Source organism: Micromys minutus, assembly GCF_963924665.1.
Source record: "Micromys minutus genome assembly, chromosome: 11".
Taxonomy (NCBI): domain Eukaryota; kingdom Metazoa; phylum Chordata; class Mammalia; order Rodentia; family Muridae; genus Micromys; species Micromys minutus.
Window position 1 is genome coordinate 23578102 of NC_137980.1, and position 21771 is coordinate 23599872.

The following is a 21771-nucleotide window of genomic DNA, read 5'->3' on the forward strand; positions in this document are numbered from 1 at the left end:
GGAGGGGAAAATGCATAAATGTCACTGTAAAGGAGAGGGGAGGATGCATGAATGTCACTGTAAAGGGGAGGGGAGGATGCATAAATGTCACTGTAAAGGGGAAATAGAAGTCTCAGGTGTCTGGGGGTTGGAGGGGTCGGGATTGGAGGATGGGAATGGGAACAGAGAGGTCAGGTGGAGAAAGGAAGGAGGAAGAGAGTAGCAGGAGAGACAACAGAAATCAGGAGAGGGAACATTTCTGGGACACGCTAGAAATCTAGGGCAATGAAACTCTCAGAAATCTATATGAGTGACCCTAGCTAAGACTTCTATCAATGGCGGGAGTGGGGTGGGTGGGCTGGAGGGATATGGAGACTGAACTGACCAGATCTTATAACTAGGCAACACTTTCAAAGGAAGGATTGGAATACCAATCCAGCCATAAAACCTTTAACCTACAATTTGTCCTGCTTACAAGACGTGCTGGACAAATGTGGCAAGAACATATGGAAGTAGCCAACTGGTCTATCTTGAGACCCATGCCATGAGCGGAAGCCCAACCCTGACACTACTTGGAAGGCCAGGACCCAGAGGCTGAATAGCCCAGAGACCTAGGATAGAACAAACCACGACTGGACAAAAAAAGTCAATGAGATGATTCCTACTGATATTCTGCTGTACTCATAGATTGGTGCCTGGCCTAATGGTCATCAGAGAGGCTTCATCCAGCAACTGATGGAACACTAGCATGTTCATATGTTCATTCTTAACATACATACACAGTGGTCAGCCTAAATATTCTATTAATGCAAAAGACTAAATCTACAGCATTCTGTATGGTAAACACAACTCAGTCACTGACCTATATTACCAGCTCCTAAATATAATTTTAGATTATATCTATTCACACGTATATAAAAGTAATATAAAAGTTAATTGTATTGCTGAAAAAGAGTGAGTTACTAAGTTAAGCACAAAACTGGAAATATGGAGAAGACATTAGTTGATTTTATGTCTTTTTCAATGACTTCTATCTTGCTACTACTCTGTTCTTTTTAAAGGTCTTCACCAATAACTTTACCTTATATATCAGCAGTTTTAAATGAGGACTGATGCATCCATACTGTTAATTTCAAACTCCATACAAACTGCTATAATCAAAAGAGATGAACAGAGAGCCTAAGCCATTTAAAACCCATATACATTTAAATCCAATTTTTAAAAGTTCTAAATATAATCTTATATTTTACCTCACAATTTTCAAAGTAGCTTTATTGATTTTGAAAACACTTCAACTTTTTTAAGGCTCATCAGGCATAAAACTCAAGAGTAAATATTATAAATAGAAAAAATTTATATTTAAACATATAAATTATTTTGTGGTAATAATATATTAATTATGCCTCATATTTCTTTTCTAAAAAAAGATGTACTTTATTTCAAGTCAATAATTTGTCATGAAGGTTTCTATAAATGAGAGAAGGAAAATATATTTTTCACAGTCTTATTTCATTATTTTTATCTGTTTACTTACTTTAATAAGTAATGCTTCATTTGCAGCTTCAATGACTTCGTTCCTGTCTTGAACCTGTTGATGCAAATTGCTCACAGTATCCTGAGCTTCTTCTAATTCTTGTTTTGCTTTCTCTAGTTGTTCATTTAGTTGTTGAACAGAAGTCTTATGAGAGTCAGCAGAAATTTTCCACTTTGTATGGCTCTCTTGATGTGAAATCATCTTTATAATCCCAAAATTATAAAAAAAACATGATGTAATTGTTTTCAAGAACATTCTAATACCTGCTACTATTATTTTTTCTTAAAAGAGACTATATAGACATAAACATCTGATTTCGCACTAAATACAATACTCAAAGAAAAAAGCTAAGAACACACATTTATATGCACTTAATAGTTAGCTATATATCATACTTGGATTCAAATATATCATACTTGGATTCAAATTTATATAAATAAATTTGAAAGAAATCTTTGAGATTACTGGAGAAATATGAGAAATGACTATATACGTAATACAAAGAAAATCCTCTCATAGTTGGGTGTGGTAGTACATGTCTTTCATCCCGGCACTCCAGGGGCAGAGGCAGGTGGATCTCTTCAAGATCCAGAACAGCCTGGTCTACATAGTGAGTTCCAGGACAGCAGGACTTATATAGAAAGGCCGTCTCAAAAAAGAAAAACCTAATTAAACAACAGCAAAAAACAAAGAACAATGTTGGTGGTGCTGAGCAGCAGGTAACAAACTAAAGATGGATAATGTTGAGAGCACCACCCAGGCCTTGTATTGTGGGTTGGAGGCACCACTACAATAAACACATATGTGACAGAGAGGTAGGAAAGAGAAACACTGAGCAGTGTGTGCTGTAGAGAGAGGCAGAGCTGGGAACTGGAGACGGGATAGCAGTGACAAGATGAGAGGCTGAGGCTGATATGCTGGCATCGCTCAGTAGGGCCCACAGAATTGTGTACAATAGCCTTAAGCTCGTGCAGATGCAGACTCAGCCCCCAAACCTGCCTTCCAGACGGGGAATCCCCCTGGCTCTGGGCAATGAGATTCACTTTCTGGATTGGACCTCTTTGAAGGAACACCACGGTGTGTGATGCCACTGGAAGCCAAGTTGGTGTCTGTGGTCCATGTTGCTTTCCCAGTCAACAATAAAACCGAGATTTACATGAATACTTGTAGTCTGTGCCACCGACTGAGGCCTTAGTGATGTCCTTTGGCTTTGCTGCCAGAGTGAGAGTAGGGATGGGGTGGGTGGGTATCCATCCTGAAGTGAGTGGTATGTGTCACCACCAAGGACATATTGAGGTCCACGATCTGTGAATCTGCTGAGTCATGACTGGGTCAGTGGTCCTGATACAGCCAGGGGCCATGTTGATGTCTGTGATGTGGACTACCACTAAAGCCTTGCTGATGTCTGTGGGTACAGGAGAGCTGGTCCTGCCCCTCACTAACTCATAGCACATTTAGGTAGGCAGTAGAGTAAGCACAAGAACGCTGGCCCTACTCCACGGTGCAGGTTGTAGTGTGGGCACAGGAAAACTGGCTCTGCCTCTCTCCAGCCATATCACAGCTCTCCTCAGTTGAAGGCTTCTGGCATGGATGCAGCCAGAGACTCATCATCCCTTTAGGGGCTGGCCACTAAGAATTTGACCATTGCTGCAAATTTCATGATGTCATTTTTATAACAGCCGAGTAATACTTTATTGTATAAGTATATCACATTTTCTTTACCCATTATTTGGCTGCTGTATCGAGGTTGTTTCTAGTTTCTGACTCCTAAGAATAAAGTTGCTATGAACATAGATGAGCAAGTGTCCTTGGGGTATATGTCTAGGAGGTAGATTCCAGTTTTCTGAGAAACTGCCACCCTGATTTACAAAGTAGCTATATACGTTTGCACTCCCAACAGTAAGGAGGAGTGTTCTCCTTGCTCTGTCTTCTGATCTGCAAGGAGCAGGAAGAGACTATGATATTTCCTAACTGCTGCTCCCTATTGGCTGATAGGGACCTTTTGTTTGGTTTGGGTTTGTTTGTTTTTTGTGAAAAGGTTCCTCTGTGTAGCTCTGGCTAACCTATTTCACTTTGTTGACTAGGCTAGGGAAGCCATTTTTATTCAAACCACCACACAGGGCGTCCAACACCCTCTTCTGACATCCTCAAGCACTGTACACATGTGGGACACAGACATTCAGACAAAACACCCATATACATAAAATTAAAATAAAACCTGGAAATTCCCTTTTAAACTGTACCTATAATGCTATATCTTTTTGTTTGATTTATATGTATACTTATTTTTAGGGTTTTTAAAGACATGGGCACATATAGCTATGTGGCCTTAAAACACTGCTATGTAGCCAAGGATGAGCCGAAACTTCTGATTCTCAAATGCTGAGATTATAGGCATGTGCGAGTGTGCCTGGCTCAGTCCAATCATTGTATATAGAAATAATACACACATCTTAAAAATAAATCTTTGTTAACAGAAAAAATATTTTATATAAATTATATAAATTTGTTGTCATATTTAAAAATATCCCTATCCCCATTTACTAAAAACACTAAAACTTCTTTTTAAAGTATTCATTTTATTTTTAACTGTGTGTGTAATTATGTTAGTAAACTTCTAAATAAGCCAGAGGCATAGAGATACTAGAGCTAGAGTTGTAGGTAGTTGTCAACCAGTGATGTAGGTGCTGGGAATCAAACCAGGGTCCTCTGGAAGATCAATTATGTTCCTAATTGCTGAACTGTCTCTCCAACCTTAAAGGTTATTTCATTTTTTAAGTTTATGTGTATGAGTATTTTGCTGCATGTATGCCTGGTACCCATGGAGGTCAGAAGAGGATGTCAGATCCCTTCAGAACTGATGTTACAGTCGGTGGTGAGCTGCTATATGTAGGTGCTGGGAAATGAACCTGAAACCTCTACAAGATCATCATTCTAGGAGCTCCAGCTCCTGGAACCATTTAAAAAAATTATGAACTATCTGCTTAGAATTAATTTTAGGTAATTTATAAAATTAATAGCTTAAAATAGCTTAAAATGGGTAACTATAGACAATAAATTAGAAAATATGAACAGTTAATGGCAAATACTTGAGATAGACTATAGTTGCCCTTAAAGATTACAAAACATATAAAAAGTGGATTCAGCTTGACAATGTGTTTTATTTTGCAGACACTATGTTTTAAAAGAATCTAAATGCATTTAAATAAGATATAGTTACAAGTCCCCTTTTCCCATCCCCAGTGTCTCACAAATTGTTACTAAACTCTCAATAGGAGTTTAATACAAAGGTAGGAATAGTAGCTAGTGCACACACATTTTTACTCCCAGCACTCAGGAGGCAGAGACAGGTGGGTGTCAGTGAGTTTGAGGCCAGCCTGGTCTATAGAGAGTTCCACAATAGCCAGAGCTGCACAGAGAGACACTGTTCTAAGGGGGAAGTGCAATACAAATGCCCTTTTAACCTTTGTTTTACAGAAAAAAAATACTTTCTTAGCACCAAACACAATATTATTTAGAACATATACAGTGGTTTTTGGTAATGTTTTCAAATGTTTTAAAAGAAAGAAAAAATTCTAATTAGTAATACTGTTCATTTTAATAAAGGTTCAGAATATATTGATAAAATGGCTCTAGTGTTGCTTCTCTAACTATCAGAACAGATGTTAGAAATTACCAAGTGCTGTACTGTATTTTCATATGATATAAAATGGTTTGTGTCTATAATAAGTATTTCAAATTTGTTTTTCACAAGTTCTTCATCAATTATGAGTCAGGCTCTAATCCCAGAACTTACCAGAGTAATTAATTGATTCCTTATGACAGGCTTATGAAATAACTAGTATCATCATATACATCTTGGAGAGATTAAATAACTTATTCAATTATTTAGTTATGAAACAGAATTTGGATTCAGGATGCCTGCCTCAGGAACTACCTCTAGCATAACCAGAGAGTCTTTTAAGTTCAAGGACATTAAGGGTAGGGGATGTATTTAGCTTAAAATGAAGATCAAAATGTATTATAATTACATTACGAATGCATCAAAGATTACAGTGAGCACTTCAGAAACTAGACTCATACTTTCATCCTAGTAAGTCAATTCATTTTAGCAGGAGCTGCTGACACAAATTTAATTTTCTTTACCTCCAAATTATAAGCTTCTTTCAGAGACTCTACTTCGGAAGATAATTTCTTTATTTCTACTTGCATTCTTGCTTCTAAATGAGCTTCACGTACTTGGGAAGCCCCTAGTTCTTCAGCCAAACGATTTCCATGAGCTTCCTTAAAAATGACACATTAAATAAAAGTAATGTAGGTAGCTTATTTGGTTTATCTAGCTAAATCAGCTCAGTGCCTTAACAGAAGCAAGCTAGTCCTCTTGTAAAAACATGTGCTTATTATACAGTATACTTTCGAATACAAACATTTCAGAGATGACCAAAAGAAGTACATTATATTCTACATAAGCTGATGAGTGAATCCTTTCTTGAAACAACAACAACAAAGAAAAAGCATGAAATGCTGAACTTTGGCAAATAATTATCTCCACTTTGGCAAATAAGAGCCTGCTCTCTGGTGTGTCTGTTCATTTTTCTCACCATATAAATTATTTGCTTTTACAAGAATGATTTGTATTTTTTTAATCTGTAGGAATGTTCTGTTCTGAATATATATACACACATAAACGTACACATACACATATGCGCAATTTGTGTGCCTGGTACCCACACATGTTGGATCTCCTGGAACAGTTTTTAATTTTGACAATGGCTTAAACACTTGAACGTCTAAAGTGTTATGTAACTCAATTTATTGAGAACTAGTATGGCCAGAGTTCATTTTTGAAGGTTTTTATAAAATATTATATTATAAGAATTTAAAACCTAACTACAATACTATTAACTTTTTATTTAAAAAATCATAGCAAAATGTACACAACATAAAAGTGACTATTTTTAAAATAGTATCCCACAATGCAGGCCATGTTAGCGTCAACCTAGAGCCTCCCCTTTTTTGGTCAACTAGGTGCTAGGATTATAAATGAGGCTACCTCACTTGGTTCTATTTTAACCATTTCTAAGTGGACAGTCTGGTAACATGAAATATATTATGATATATCTTCACCGTGACTGAAAAGTAACTAAGACAACTGTAGTGGGGACTAGAAAACATATTTCATTAAAAAGTTAATCATGATGGTTTACTACAGAGTAATTAATTATACCAAATATATACTTCTATTTTATTATCACTGTGGTATTTGTCTTAGTTTGGGTTTTGCTGCTGTGAAGAAACACCATGAGAAAGCAACTCTTATAAAGGATATTTTTAAAAGGTTTTTTTAAAAAAAAACTTTTAAAATGTAATTTTAATTTAAAAAGGTTGGTTTACAGTGTCATCAGAGCAGGAAGCATGGCAGTGAGCAGGCATGATGGGAGAGAAGGACCTAAGAATTAGTTCTACATCTTGATCAAAGGCAGCCAGGAGAAGACCGACTTCCAGGCAGCTAAGAGGAGGGTCCCAGAGCCCATGACCTCCATGACATACGTCCTCCAATGGGACCACACCCCTCCAGGGCTACATCTCCTATTAGTGCCACTCGCTGGACCACGCATATTCGAGCCACCACAGTAATGTGAAAGTACAAAGTTATAAAAAGTCCTTGAATTTCTAAAATGTCAAAATAATGTATATATAAATCATTTCTATCACATATTGTGTCAAACCCACCCCAACACCAATTAATTCTCTTACTTCTTTCCCTTCCCCAGCCCCCCTCTTCCCTACTTGTCTCTTTTTCTCCAAGACGCCACATATTAGAATGAATATATGATAATTAAAAAAATATGTTCAAACTATAGTACAACACAGTACAACACAAAAAGGTTAAGTACTGGTGGTTAGTAATGAGCATTATTGTCTGCCTTCTTTTAAGAAGGAATTAAAATTTTAAAATTCTTCAGTAATAGAACATTATTTAGATGGGTTCACCTTCTCTTTAGTGAGTTGCTTTATGTCCTCCAGTTCATCAGCGAGCCTTTCTATTTCTCTCTGTGCTTGGACTTCTTGGCGACGAGCTTCCACCAGTTCTGAATGAGTGTTTTGCATTTGCTCCTGGGTTAGCCTCAATTCTTGCCCCAAATCAATGACCTCCTTGTACTGGGTAGCAATATACTCTTCCTGTTCTTTCATAACCTGAAAAGCATACGACATTTGTGGGTTTCAAAATGAAAATTATAGTTATAAAATATATACTTATGATTTACTATTTTGTTTTCATAAGAGAATTCCCCTAAAAATTATATCTTTATAAAGTCTACAATAAAATGAATATGTACCACTATAAGTTAATGTAGAAAGAGGTGCTGATTCCCTAATTGGTTCTTGAATGTGTCAATAAAGAAGGCCCAGAACCAATTGCTGGATGGAAGAAACAGGTGGGACTTCCAGTTCCCAGGAGAAGAAAAAAAGAGACCCAGAGAAAGAGTGGGATCTTTTGCAAGGCTTTGGCAAAGCTAGCTGGGAGGAGCAAAAGAGAGCAGAGAGGGAGCAGAGAAGAGCAGACAGTAGCTCCCAGCTTTCCAGGATTAGGGGTGAAAGACCAGGATAAAGCCTAACTCCCTAACAGGTAAAGTAGAAGACCCCTAGCAGGTAGAGTAGAGCCAAAAATGTAGGCTAGCCAGTTCTGCAATACTATCCTTCTATTCCAGGAACTGGCTGACCATAAAGAATTTATGACCTTAAGGTCAGGGTGACTCTGTTTCAGAAACTGACTGACCATAAAAACATAAAAGTTAAATAACACATCATAAACAATCTTGAGAAACCGGGTATTTCCCTTACGATTCTTGACTGGTATTTTCGGTATTCTCCAATGACATACTCCCCCCACCCCCATCAAGGTTGTGGTTTTTTACTTTAAAATCCCCTTCTCCCAGTCACTCGGGGTCAAACTCCTCTACCCCTACGTGGGATATGAGTTTCAACCCCAGCGCTGGATTTCAATAAACCTTGTGTGATTGCAGCAAGGACGGTTTCTCATGAGTTCTTGGGGGTTTGGTATCCCGAGACTAGACTGAGGGTCTCCTCTCTGAGGGGGTCTTTCAGGGGTAGTTGATTCCAGGGTTGTAATTGATCCTAATCTAAGCTAGGATAGATCTAAGGGAACCTAGAGAGGTCAGACCACAGGCCAAGCCCCGGGAAGGCAGTAGCGTATTTTTTAAAATTACATGCAACAAGTTAATATTTTAAAAAGCTTTAATCATAATAAAATAACAAATCTCTAACAAAGTGGGAACTTTTTTAGTCTAGGGATTAAATCCAGAGCTTCAACATACTGAGCAAGTGCTCTGCCACTGAGACACATCCCCAGCTGCTTTTTAAAAACTGCATTTGGTATTTGAGAAACAGTTACCCAGACTGGTCTCAAGCTGTAGCCTTCCTGTCTCAACATTCTGATTAGCTAGAAAAACAAGCATGCACACCCACTGCAAGAACTTCATTTACTCATCTATCTTGGGCGATCTTGCCCAGGCTACCTTAAAAGACAGAGAGTAGTCTGGGCTAACCTTCAACTCGAGATCCTTCTTTTTGAGCCTCCAGATTAGAGATATATGTTACCAACTTAGAAGTCTTACTTAAATATTGACTTTAATATATGTAAGTTCTATAACCCTTTACCATAAGGTATATAACATTTATGAAACAATATCAAATACTATGGCCAGAAAGACACACACACACACAAACAAATACCCCAAATCCTAACACTTGACTCTCCAAAGTAACTGGGCTGCACAGAAAAAAGGTGAGAGGAGTTGAGTGTGCAGCTCCTGTGGTAACGCGCTTGACTGGCATACTCACAAGTTGGGTTCTCTCCTCAGCACCACATTAAACCAAGCACAGTAGAGTACACAGTGCAATCCCAGGAGGTGGGGGGAGGAAGAGTCGGGAAGACAGTTTAAGGTCATCTTTTACCACAGAGTTCAAAACTAGTCTGGGCTATGTAAAAACTTGTAAACAAAACAACAACAAAAACCAACAAGTGGATTCTTGAGAATCCTGAGAAATGACCTCTTGAGGTTGTTTAGAGGTTTTACATACATGAGTACATACTCCAAAGATGATTGATAGATAAATAGATAGATAGATAGACAGACAGACAGACAGACAGACAGACAGATAGACAGACAGATGATAGAGAGAGAGACAGGCAGATAAATATTGGTATAGAATATAGAATTACAATTCACTATTCAATTCACTATTTAATTCAAAATTAAAATTCAATCTACACAGCTGGATTGTGAATTCTCTATGAAGGAAACTTGTCACTCCAGTTATTATTCCCTCTGAAATATTATTAAATTGATTGTTAAAATTCCTAGTAAAAGACAGGTAAAGCTTTTCTCATCTCGAATACTAAAAAAACAAAAAAGCAAGAAACAATTTTGTGAGTTTTATTTAATTTGACAGAGGTAGAAAGTTGCACACTGTAAAAGTGTTTGGTAAACTTACTTAAAAGTCTGTAAATTATCTTCCGATAAGATATATATGATAAGTAATGAAACAGTAATTAACTCAGAAACTCAAAATACTAGCTAAAAACCTTTTGGATAATCAACTTGTACTGCTTCTTAGGAAAAAAAACAATACAAAGTCAGTTCTAATTCAGCACAACAAGGCAGGTTAGGGGTGATGGCATTTGACTTCAAGGAGGAAGAGGAGAAAAAGGCAGTGGTATTGGGCATGGAGCCAGGATATAAATGAGCATAATTACCTACGCCATACTTTCAGGTGCTCACTGGCAGGGAACCAACTTGACAGGGCATTAATCACTTCCACCTCACTAGTTTCCATACTTGCTCTTAAGAGTCTCTGCTTGAGTTATGTTTATAGTTGACTCAATACATGCTAGCTTATGCTTACTATATAACAGACAGCTCTGGGTGTTTAGAAAACAGGAATGAAAAGGAGACAAAGTGTCCACCCTAAATCCTATGGGGAGAGGTATAATTAATCAAACCCAATAATTACTGTGAAATTACAACAATTGAGTTTTTGACAATGGAAAAGTTATGTGTATTAGAGATCACAGAAACAGATTCACATTTTAAAAAGACATGGTTTTGAATAGATTCAACAATTAATATACATGAAACTAATATAAAGTCATCAATCACTATGTTCCTCTAGCAACACGGTGCACTTGGCTGAAATAATGCTGTTCTCGTTTTTTTGGTGCTGTGTCTCCAGTTCCACTGCATGGCATGTTTAAACTGAATAAGCATTCAACTGATACTAAAGCAGGTTCTGTGGATTTACTATGTCCTTGCCTATATCAAAGCCAGAAAAATCAAAAAATTTAAAGGTCAAAAGAACTAGTAACATCTGACATAAATAGTTTTAAAAACTTAGAGCACAGTTTCTTTGTTCTCAAACCAAGGTGTTTAATGCACATTCATTGCATTACTTTTCTCTTATGTGGAAAATACTTTACTTACTCTTTCCATTTCTTTCATCCTTTGCTGTGTTCTTTCAATTTCCTTTTTTAGTTGTGATATCTCCTGCTCATTCTGGAGCACTGTAAACTCCTTTTCTCTAAGCTGTTCTTTGGCGTTTTGCAACTTTTCATTTAAACTTTCAACCTGAATTTCAAACAGATGGCCATTATTAACACAACTAAGAAAATATTATTTACTCATATTTGTGTTCTAAATTAAATTTTAACACTTATCTCTAAAATGTCTAAAAAGAGACAGAACATAGCTGTATCCCAGCATTTTAGAGATTGAGGGAGAAGAGTAAGGAGTTCAAAGCCAAGTTAGACAATACAGAGATCCTGTCACAAAAACAACAAGAATAACAACAAAAAGCCAAAATTAAAATAGAAAAATATTTATTTTTCTGGGGCTAGAGAGATGGCTCAATAGTTAAAGTACTTACTGATTTTGCCAGGGACCTAGGTTCAGTTCCCAGCACCCATGTGGCATCTCACAAATGCATGAAAGTCCTGTTCTAGGGGATCTGGTGCCTTCTTCTGGCCTCATGAGGACACATGATGCACAAACATACACGTAAGCAAAACACTCTCTCACATAAACTAAAACTAAATGTCTAGGTTAAACTACTTTTTTTAGCTGGGTGTGATGGTGTACACCTTTAATCCCAGCACCTGGGAGACACAGTAAAATAGATATATATGTACTTTTGAACCCAGCCTGATCTGCCAAGCAAGTTCCAGAACAGCCAAGTATACACAGAGAAATCCTATCTCAAAAAACCAAAAAAAGGTATTTTTTAAGACAAGCATAAATTATAAGTATATAAATTATACTTAATAAGATGATTATACATTTTTCTGCACACTTAAAAATTCACTAAAAGATAAAAATCTAAATTATAATCCTTCCTTTAGTTAGCATACAAAATAATGGGTTCATATGTCATTTTAATAGAAACAGTTCTGTACTTTGCTAATTCATATTCAGTCTGAATTACCTTCTCTTAATATTCCTGGTAACTCTAGTTTGGCTACTTTCTATTCTAAATTTTGTCTTTAGATTTATTTTATATGTATGAGTATTTGGATGCCTTTATATATGTGTACCACATGCAGGCCAGGTACCCACAGAGGCCAGATCCTCTGAAACTAGTATTAAGAATGTTTGTGAGCCACCATGTGGGTGCTGAGACCAGTGAGCACACTATCCACTGAGTCACCTCTCTAGTGTCATAATTCCTCTTTGAAATGATTCCTTCTACAAAAGTAAACAAGCAACAGTTGCTTTTCTGTTTGTGGCTTATTTCCCTTTATATAACAATTTCCATCCATTTTCCTACTGATGACCATAGAATAAAAAATAAATAAATATTCCCACCCGGCGACTCTGAGGCATAGAACAGGGCTGGGCCCATCTGCCACCTGGACCAGTGGAGATCCAGGGACAAAGACCAGATACAAGGGAAAGGCGAGAACATATCACTGACAACAAAATGGCAAGAGGAAAGCGAAAGAGTATATCCCAAGGAAACCAAGAGAACCTGGCAACACCAGAACCCAGCTCTCCCATAAGAGCAAACATCGGAATGCCAAACACTCCAGAAAAAGAAGACGCAGGCCTGAAATCATACCTCAAGATGCTGATAGAGATGCTTAAACAAGAACGGGAGGAAAAGCAAAAAGATTCAGAAGCTTTTAAAGAGGAAACAAGAAAAACACTCAAAGAACTCAAAGAACTAGAGGAAAACAGAATCAAAGAGATGAAGGAATGGAAGAGGGAATTTTAAACGGAAATTGACACAATAAAGAAAACACTAAAAGAGACAACCCTAGAGGCAGAACACCTAAAAAAGAAATCAGGAGTCACAGAAGCAAGCATTTCCAATAGATTACAAGAGATGGAAGAGAGAATCTCGGGGGCGGAAGACAACATTGTAAACATAGACAAAACAGCCAGAGAAGATGCAAAAAACAAAAAGCTCCTAACCCAAAATATCCAGGAAATCCAGGACACAATGAGAAGACCTAACCTAAGGATAATATGAATAGAAGAGGGAGAAGAGTATCAACTAAGAGGCACAGTAAATATCTTCAACAAAATCGTAGAAGAAAACTTCCCTACCCTCAAGAATGAGATGACCACGAGCATAAAAGAAGCCTTCAGAACTCCAAATAGGTTGGACCAGAAAAGAAATACCTCCCGACACATAATAGTCAAAACACCAAGTGCGCAAAGCAAAGAAAGAATACTAAAAGCAGTAAGGGAAAAAGGTCAGGTAACATATAAAGGCAGGCCAATCAGAATCACACCCGATTTCTCAACACAGACTATGAAAGCTAGAAGAGCCTGGACAGACATTATGCACACCCTAAGAGAGCACAAGTGCCAGCCCAAGCTGCTATACCCAGCAAAACTATCAATCACCATAGATGGAGAGACGAAGATATTTCAAGACAAATCAAAATTCACACAATATCTGACCACAAACCCAGCACTACAACGAATTATAGGTGGAAAACCCAATACAATGAGGGAAAATACAGCCTAGTAAAAACAAGAAAACTCCTAAACAAGAAAACTAAAAGAAGAAAAAGACACAGACACAACTCAACCCACAAAAGCAATAATGGCAGGAAACAGAAACAACTATTCCTTGATATCTATTAACATAAATGGACTCAACTCCACAATAAAGAGACATAGGCTATCAGACTGGATACATAAACAAAATCCAGCCTTTTGCTGCATACAGGAAACTTATCTCAGAGACAAAGACAGACACTATCTCAGAGTAAAAGGGTGGGAAAAAAACTTCCAAGCAAACAGCCCCAAGAAGCAAGCTGGAGTGGCTATTCTAATATCCAATAAAGTAAATTTCCAACCAAAAGTTATCAGAAAAGATAAGGAAGGACACTTTTTACTCATTACCGGAGAAATCTGTCAGGAGGAACTCTCAATCCTTAACATATATGCTCCAAATAAAAAAAGCACCTACATTCATAAAAGAAACCCTACTAAAGCTCAAAAAATAGATTTCACCCCACACAATAATAGTGGGAGACTTTAACACCCCAGTCTCACCAAAGGACAGATCGTGGAAACAGAAACTGAACAAGGACATTGCAAAACTAGCAGAGACTTTGAACCAACTAGAATTAATAGATATATACAGAACATATTATCCTAAAGTAAAAGAATACACCTTCTTCTCACCACCCCATGGCACCTTCTCAAAAATTGACCACATAATTGGACACAGAACGAGCCTCACTTGATATAAGAAGATTGAAATACTCCCATGCATCCTCTCAGATCACCATGGTCTAAGGCTGGTCTTTAACAACAACAAAGACAACAAAAAGCCCACATACATATGGAAACTAAACAACGCTCTATTAAACGATAGGAGGGTCAAAGAAGAAATAAAGAAAGAAATTAAGGATTTTCTAGAATTCAATAAAAACGAAAACACAACATACCCAAACCTATGGGATGCAATGAAAGCAGTACTGAGAGGAAAACTCATAGCCCTAAGAGCTTCCAAAAAGAATCTGGTGAGAGCATACATCAGCAACTTGACAGCACAGCTAAAAGCCCTAGAACAAAAGGAAGCAGATATACCCAAGAAGAGTAGACGGCAAGAAATAATCAAAATTAGGGCAGAAATAGACCAAATAGAAACAAAAAGAACCATTGAAAAAAAATCAACCAAACCAAGAGTTGGTTCTTTGAGAAAATCAACAAGATTGATAAACCCCTAGCCAGACTAACTAGAGGGCAAAGAGAGAGTATACAAATTAACAAAATCAGAAAGGAAAGTGGAGACATAACAACTGAAACTGAGGAAATTCAAGAAATCATCAGATCCTACTACAAAAACTTATACTCCACAAAATTGGAAAATCTGGAGGAAATGGACGAATTCCTAGACAGATACAAGATCCCAAAGTTAAACCAGGACCAAGTAAACCATCTAAATAACCCTATAACACCTAAAGAAATAGAAGAAGTCATCAAAAGCCTCCCAACCAAAAAAAGCCCAGGTCCAGATGGGTTCAGTGCAGAATTTTATTAGACATTTATTGCGGACATAACACCAATACTCTCCAAACTATTCCAAAAGATAGAATCAGATGGAATAGTACCCAACTCATTTTTTGAGGCTACAATAACCCTCGTACCTAAACTACACAAAGACCCTACAAGGAAAGAGAACTTCAGACCAATCTCACTTATGAACATTGACACAAAAATACTCAACAAAATCCTTGCAAACCGAATCCAAGAACACATCAAAACGATCATTCATCATGACCGAGTAGGCTTCATCCCTGGGATGCAGGGACGGTTTAATATAAGGAAATCCACCAACGTAATCCACCATATAAACAAACTCAAAGAACAAAATCACATGGTCATCTCACTAGATGCTGAGAAAGCATTTGACAAAATTCAATACCCCTTCATGTTAAAACTCCTGGAAAGAACAGGAATCCAAGGTCCATACTTAAACATAATAAAAGCAATATACAGCAAACCAACAGCCAACATCAAACTTAATGGTGGGAAACTTGAAGCAATCCCACTAAAATCAGGGACTCGACAAGGCTGCCCACTCTCCCCCTACCTATTCAACATAGTACTGGAAGTCCTGGCTGGAGCAATTAGACAGCAAAAGGAGATCAAGGGGATACAAATAGGAAAGGAAGAGATAAAAACATCACTCTTTGCCGATGACATGATATTGTACTTAAGTGGCCCCAAAAACTCCACCAGAGAACTCCTACAGCTGATAAACAAGTTCAGCAAAGTGGCTGGATACAAAATTAACTCAAAAAAATCAGTAGCCTTCCTATACTCAAAGGACAAACATGTGGAGAAAGAAATTAGGAAAAAGGTACCCTTCACAATTGTCACAAAAACTATGAAATACCTTGGTGTGACTCTAACTAAGCAAGTGAAGGACCTGTACGACAAGAACTTCAAACCTCTAAAGAAGGAAATTGAGGAGGATCTCAGAAAATGGAAAGATCTACCATGCTCATGGATTGGAAAGATCAACATTTTAAAAATGGCCATCTTACCAAAAGCAATCTACAGATTCAATGCAATCCCCATCAAAATTCCAACACAGTTCTTCATGGAATTGGAAAGATCAATGTGCAATTTCATATGGAACAACAAAAGACCTAGAATAGCGAAATCCATCCTCAACAACAAGAAAACATCTGCGGGAATCACTATCCCTGACCTCAAGCTATATTACAAGGCAATTGTGCTGAAAACTGCATGGTACTGGTACAGAAATAGGCATGTGGATCAATGGAATAGAATAGAAGATCCAGAAATGAGTCCTCACATATATGGTCACCTGATTTTTGTCAAAGGAGCCGTAAACATTCAATGGCAAAAAGACAGCCTATTCAACAAATGGTGCTGGTCCAACTGGCACTCAACATGCAAAAGAATGAAAATAGACGCTTTCTTATCTCCTTGTACAAAGCTCAAATGTAAGTGGATCAAAGATCTCCACATTAAACCAGATACACTGAAACTATTAGATGAGAAAGTAGGGAAAACTTTAGAACATATAGGCACAAGAGAAAATTTTCTGAACAAAACACCAATGGCTCAAGCTCTAAGGTCAAAGATTAACAAATGGGACTTAATGAGATTGCAAAGTTTCTGTAAGGCTAAGGACATTGTCAAGAAAACAAAACGGCAGCCAACAGAATGGGAAAAGATTTTTACCAACTCCACATCAGATAGAGGCCTAATATCTAAGGTATACAAAGAACTCAAAAAGCTAGACACCAGAGAATCAAATAACCCTATTAAAAAATGGGGTACAGAGCTAAACAAAACGTTCTCAGTTGAGGACTATCGAATGGCTGAGAAATATCTGAGGAAGTGCTCGACATCCTTAGCCATCAGGGAAATGCAAATCAAAACAGCCCTGAGATTCCACCTCACACCAGTCAGATTGGCCAAGATCCAAAAATCAGATGACAGCTGATGCTGGCGAGGCTGCAGAGAAAGAGGAACACTTCTTCACTGTTGGTGGGGTTGTAAACTAATACAACCACTCTGGAAATCACTCTGGCAAAATCTCAGAAAATTGGACATAATACTACCTGAAGACCCAGCTATTCCACTTCTGGGCATATACCCCAGAGACACCTTAGTACACAACAAAGATATATGCACCACAATGTTCATAGCAGCTCTATTTATAATAGCCAGAAACTGGAAAGAACCCAGATGTCCTTCAGAAGATGAATGGATACAAAAATTGTGGTACATTTACACAATGGAATACTACTCAGCCACCAGAAACAATGACTTGACCAAATTCTTAAGAAAATGGCTGCATCTAGAGAATATCATTCTGAGTGAGATAACCCAGTCACAAAAGAACAGACATAATATGCAGTCACTGATAGTGGGATGCTAACCCCAGAGGCTCGCACTGCCCCAGAAACAACTCACAGACTGTATGAAGTCTAAGAAATAAAGAAAAGAAAACAAAACAAAAAAAATCTTTATACAACAAGAAAACTTTGACTATTTCCATGTTACATTTTGTTTTACATGTACTTTATGCTCATTGTAACTATTAAATTTTCAATGCATACTATCAAACCTTTAAAAAAAAATCAAGTACTGACTAAAAAACATATTCATACAGTTTTATGTAAAAATTATTTTAAAATCTGAAAAAAAAGTACTGACAAAAATGTATTGTATAATTTTATGCAAAAAATGCTTAAAATCTGTACATTTATCTTTTTTTGTAAAATAAAGTTGTTTAAAATAAATAAATAAATAAATAAAAGCAAAAACAAAAAAGACAAAAATCATGTAAACTCTGAAGTTAAAAACTGAACAAAGACAGAAATAATAACTAAGTTAAATAAAAGAAAGAGGAACAGGGAGAAAAGAAAGAAGCTATCTTAAAAGGTAAAAATATTAGAAACAATGTGAAGAGCAAGCGATACAAATGCTAATCATACAGCAAAAATTGCTAATCATACAGCAAAAATGTAAACAGAATTAGAGAATAATCTAGTGTAAAAATTAAAAAACTGTATGAGCTGTTCTTAAAATTACATGTTAAAAGTATTGTTTTTTTTTTAATAGAAAATACAGGCACAGAAAAGGGAGGTGTAGAAAGCATTTTTGTTGTTGTTGTTTTTAGAGCCTTGCCCTGTCTTTGATTCACTCTGTAGTCCAGGCTGACTTTGAACTCACAGAGATCCACCTGCCCCTTGCCTCCCAAGTGCTGTGATCAAAGGCATGAGCCACCACACCCAGTCCAGAAAAGCATTTTTAGTTAAATAAAATACAAGCATTGGAATAGGTTTTTTGGGGTCCTCTAGTATTGAAGTTTACCAGGCAGAAAGTTACTCAGTTGAAGTTTGATCTCTTATCTTTTATACTATTGAAGCTGATTCTTGGACTAGCAGTCAGTTGTACAATAAGGCTTCCTTTACTCCAGGGATTTCCCCTTTTTGTATACCAAAAGTTTTACAGCGTGTAGACCAGGCAGAGTCACAGACTCCAAAGACTTCCCTCTGTGGTGGAATAGCTACTACTTTTTCTGGAAGCATTTGCCTAATCCAAGTTTCAAACCCTGCTCAACATTAAACATCCCCCAGGAGGAAAGATTCTCTGAAAACTGTGAGTGTACCAACGGGATCTGAACTTCAGGTTCTGCTGGTAAAAATCCACATGGCAAGGAATTCAAGGCCAACTTGGGTAGCACGGCAACATGCATCATCACAAACAACAAAAACAGTGTGGGGGTGTACATGGTCATGGTGTTATTTTTTAAACAATATAAGATATAAAATTTAAAAATAATTACCTGTTTGTTGTATTCTTTAAGTTCTAATTCTGATTTTTCCAGGGTACCCTCTAATTTGATTATTTTTTGCTCCATTTCTCCTCTGTGTTCACGAATGGTCATATCCAAATGTGTAACCTGAATACAAAAGTAATATCATGCTGGTTGCTCAATTTTATTACAATGCAAACACTTGTGTGGTTAGAATATACATTTACTACAGAAATCAGTAAGTGATAAGCTTATTCCAAATGAAGTATTTTTCAAGTAGGGACTTAAATTCCCATATGTATAGTTATAGAAACTTAAGATGTAAAATAAAATAAAAGGATTCAGGTATCAATTTATATTGATATAAAAACTGCTAAATAATGCCTTGTTCCTCAACATTTAGCTCACAGTAATATGTTCAAACCCATGTTCTTTTGATATACAATAAAAAAAATATACAGGGTTGCAAGTGAACACTTACTCTCAAAAGGTACTCACTAGTTGAGCTAAGTTGTATTTTAATCGTAAAGAATTTACCTCCCAATGCAGGGACAAAGAGTGGAGGAGAGACTGAAGGAAAGGCCATCCAGAGACTGCCCTATGGGTGATTCATCCCATATGCAGCCAACAAACCCAGTTACTACTGATGATGCCAAGAAGTGCTTGCTGACAGGAGCCTGATATGGATGTCTCCTGAGAGGCTCTGCCAGAGTGTTACTGATACAGATGAGGATGCTTGCAGCTAACCATCGGACTGATGCAACCAGGGACCCTGATGTTAGGGGAAGAACTGAAGGAACTGAAAGGGACCCCCATAGAAACAACAATATCAACCAACCAGAACCCCCAGAGCACCCAGGGAGTAAATCACCAACCAAAGAGTACACATGGAGGGACCCATGGCTCCAGCTGCATATGTAGAAGAGGATGACATTGTCTGGCATCAATGAGAGGAGAAGCCCTTGGTCCTGTGAAGACTCAATGCCCCAGTGTAGGGGAATGCCGGGGCAGGGAGGTGGAAGTGGGTGGATAGGAGGGGGCGCATTTTCATAGAAGCAGGGGATGATGGGGGGACCGAGAAAGAAGATAACATTTGAAATGTAAATACATAAAATATCTTATTAAAAAAAAAAGAATTTAGCTTCCTATTCAGTTCCCAGGAGGACAAGTCTTGCAGCCAAGTATCTATATTCCCAGCATTTGGAACTTTGAGGCAAGAGAATTATAAACTCATGGCCAAACTGGTCAAACAGCAATTTGTCTTAAAAAATTAGTTGTATTTCTAACCTTAAATATTTACATCCAGAAAAAACTGGCAATTAAAAAACCCTTTATGATTATCCCACGGGAGAAAACTTCTACAAATATGAGGAGAGAAGAACAACCTGAGCTGCTCTCTGCTTTAGCTCCCAGTTTCTCTCCTTCAGTGCCTGGTCCATTTCAAGAAGTTCTTGTTTTTTGTCTTCGATCTCCATCTTACATTCTCTAAAATTGGTCAAAAGAAAAAGATCAAAATAGATTACATGAATACTATAACTTCTAAAAGAGAAATAATTGTTATTGTTTCCCATAAGTGAAAGCTAAAGACTGTGTGTAATTCAGTACTTAAACCAAAGGAATGATGTATAAAGAAAATGACTGACAACAAAAGTTAACTCACACAGAGATGGTTCTCTGGAACAATTTGGCTAGTTTACTCAGGGTTAGATCTAGGCAGGTCTTACCCTAACATATAAGGTACAGAGAAACTGAGGAAGACACCAGCATCACTCTCTGACCATACAGACCATGTGCTGCTCCCACATATAGGACAATGCGAATGTACACACATGCACACACACACACACACACACACGCACCCCTCAAAACAAAACAGAGCAAGAACAGTATGAAATGAGGCTAGGAAAATAAAACATGATCATACAGGGTTGGTATTTTAAAAACCTGTATTATCCTTTTGAACATTTTAATTCAACTAAATTAACTACATTCACAGTGTCATGTAGCAACCCCATTATCTGTTTCCAGTACTGTTTTGTATATCATTTAGGGGTTATTTTTCTGCTATCTCTTCCCTTAGTTCCTGGCAAACACCAATAATTCATATAAACAGAATTATTCCACATGTGCTTGGCTTCTCTGACTTAGCATAAGTTTGCAGGGTTCATCTACTTTGTAGCATAGATTATCACTATTTTATTGCTTTTCTGTCTAAACTATACTCCTTGGATGTATACACCATATTTTCTTTACCCATTTGCAAATGGTGACAACTTGCCACATTTTTAAAAAAGATTTATTTATTTATGTGAGTACACTGTCTCTGTCATCAGAAACACCAGAAGACGGCATCGGATCCTATTACAGATGGTTAGGAGCCACCATGTGGTTACTGGTAATTGAACTCAGGACCTCTGGAAGAGCGTTCAGTGCTCTTAACTGCTGAGCCACCTCTCCAGCCCCAATTGACACATTTTTTATTACTGTGAAGAGAGGTGCTATAAACACTTGTGTATAATTCTTATTCAAAGAACCATTCTCAATGCTTTTAGATATATGACTAGGAGAATTATTATTATAAATGATAATTTTATGTTTCAGTTATCAAGAAATTGTAATTATTTCCACAGTGGCTATCATTTTGGTTTTCTACTAGCAATAAATGGGAATTATATTTCTCTACATACTTCCTAATACTTGGTATTTTCTGTTTTTTGATTTTTTTGTTTTGGTAAGGACCAATCTACTTAGAAATGAAGTTGTATCTCTATGTTTCCATTTGAAAGGAATTAAGATTTCACTGGGGATGTTTTAGGAAGTCATTAAAAATCAATATAATCTGATTTATATTTATAATCAGAAACATAATAATCTATGAAAATAGATTAGTAATAAAAACAAGAACACAAGGAGCC

General features: G+C 37.1%; 1 protein-coding gene across 1 annotated transcript in view; it reads right to left on the bottom strand.

The window, feature by feature from the left end:
• The window catches only part of CCDC18 (coiled-coil domain containing 18), a gene marked incomplete at both ends in the record, with an annotated part of 91761 nt that overhangs the window by 4356 nt on the left and 65634 nt on the right, over window positions 1–21771 (bottom strand). Inside the window, 6 exons of the mRNA XM_080925512.1 lie at window positions 1514–1714; window positions 5660–5797; window positions 7508–7711; window positions 11020–11163; window positions 18887–19003; window positions 20242–20341. Of these exons, the coding sequence (XP_080781638.1) occupies window positions 1514–1714; window positions 5660–5797; window positions 7508–7711; window positions 11020–11163; window positions 18887–19003; window positions 20242–20341 (904 nt within the window). The remainder of the gene's footprint in view (window positions 1–1513; window positions 1715–5659; window positions 5798–7507; window positions 7712–11019; window positions 11164–18886; window positions 19004–20241; window positions 20342–21771) is intronic.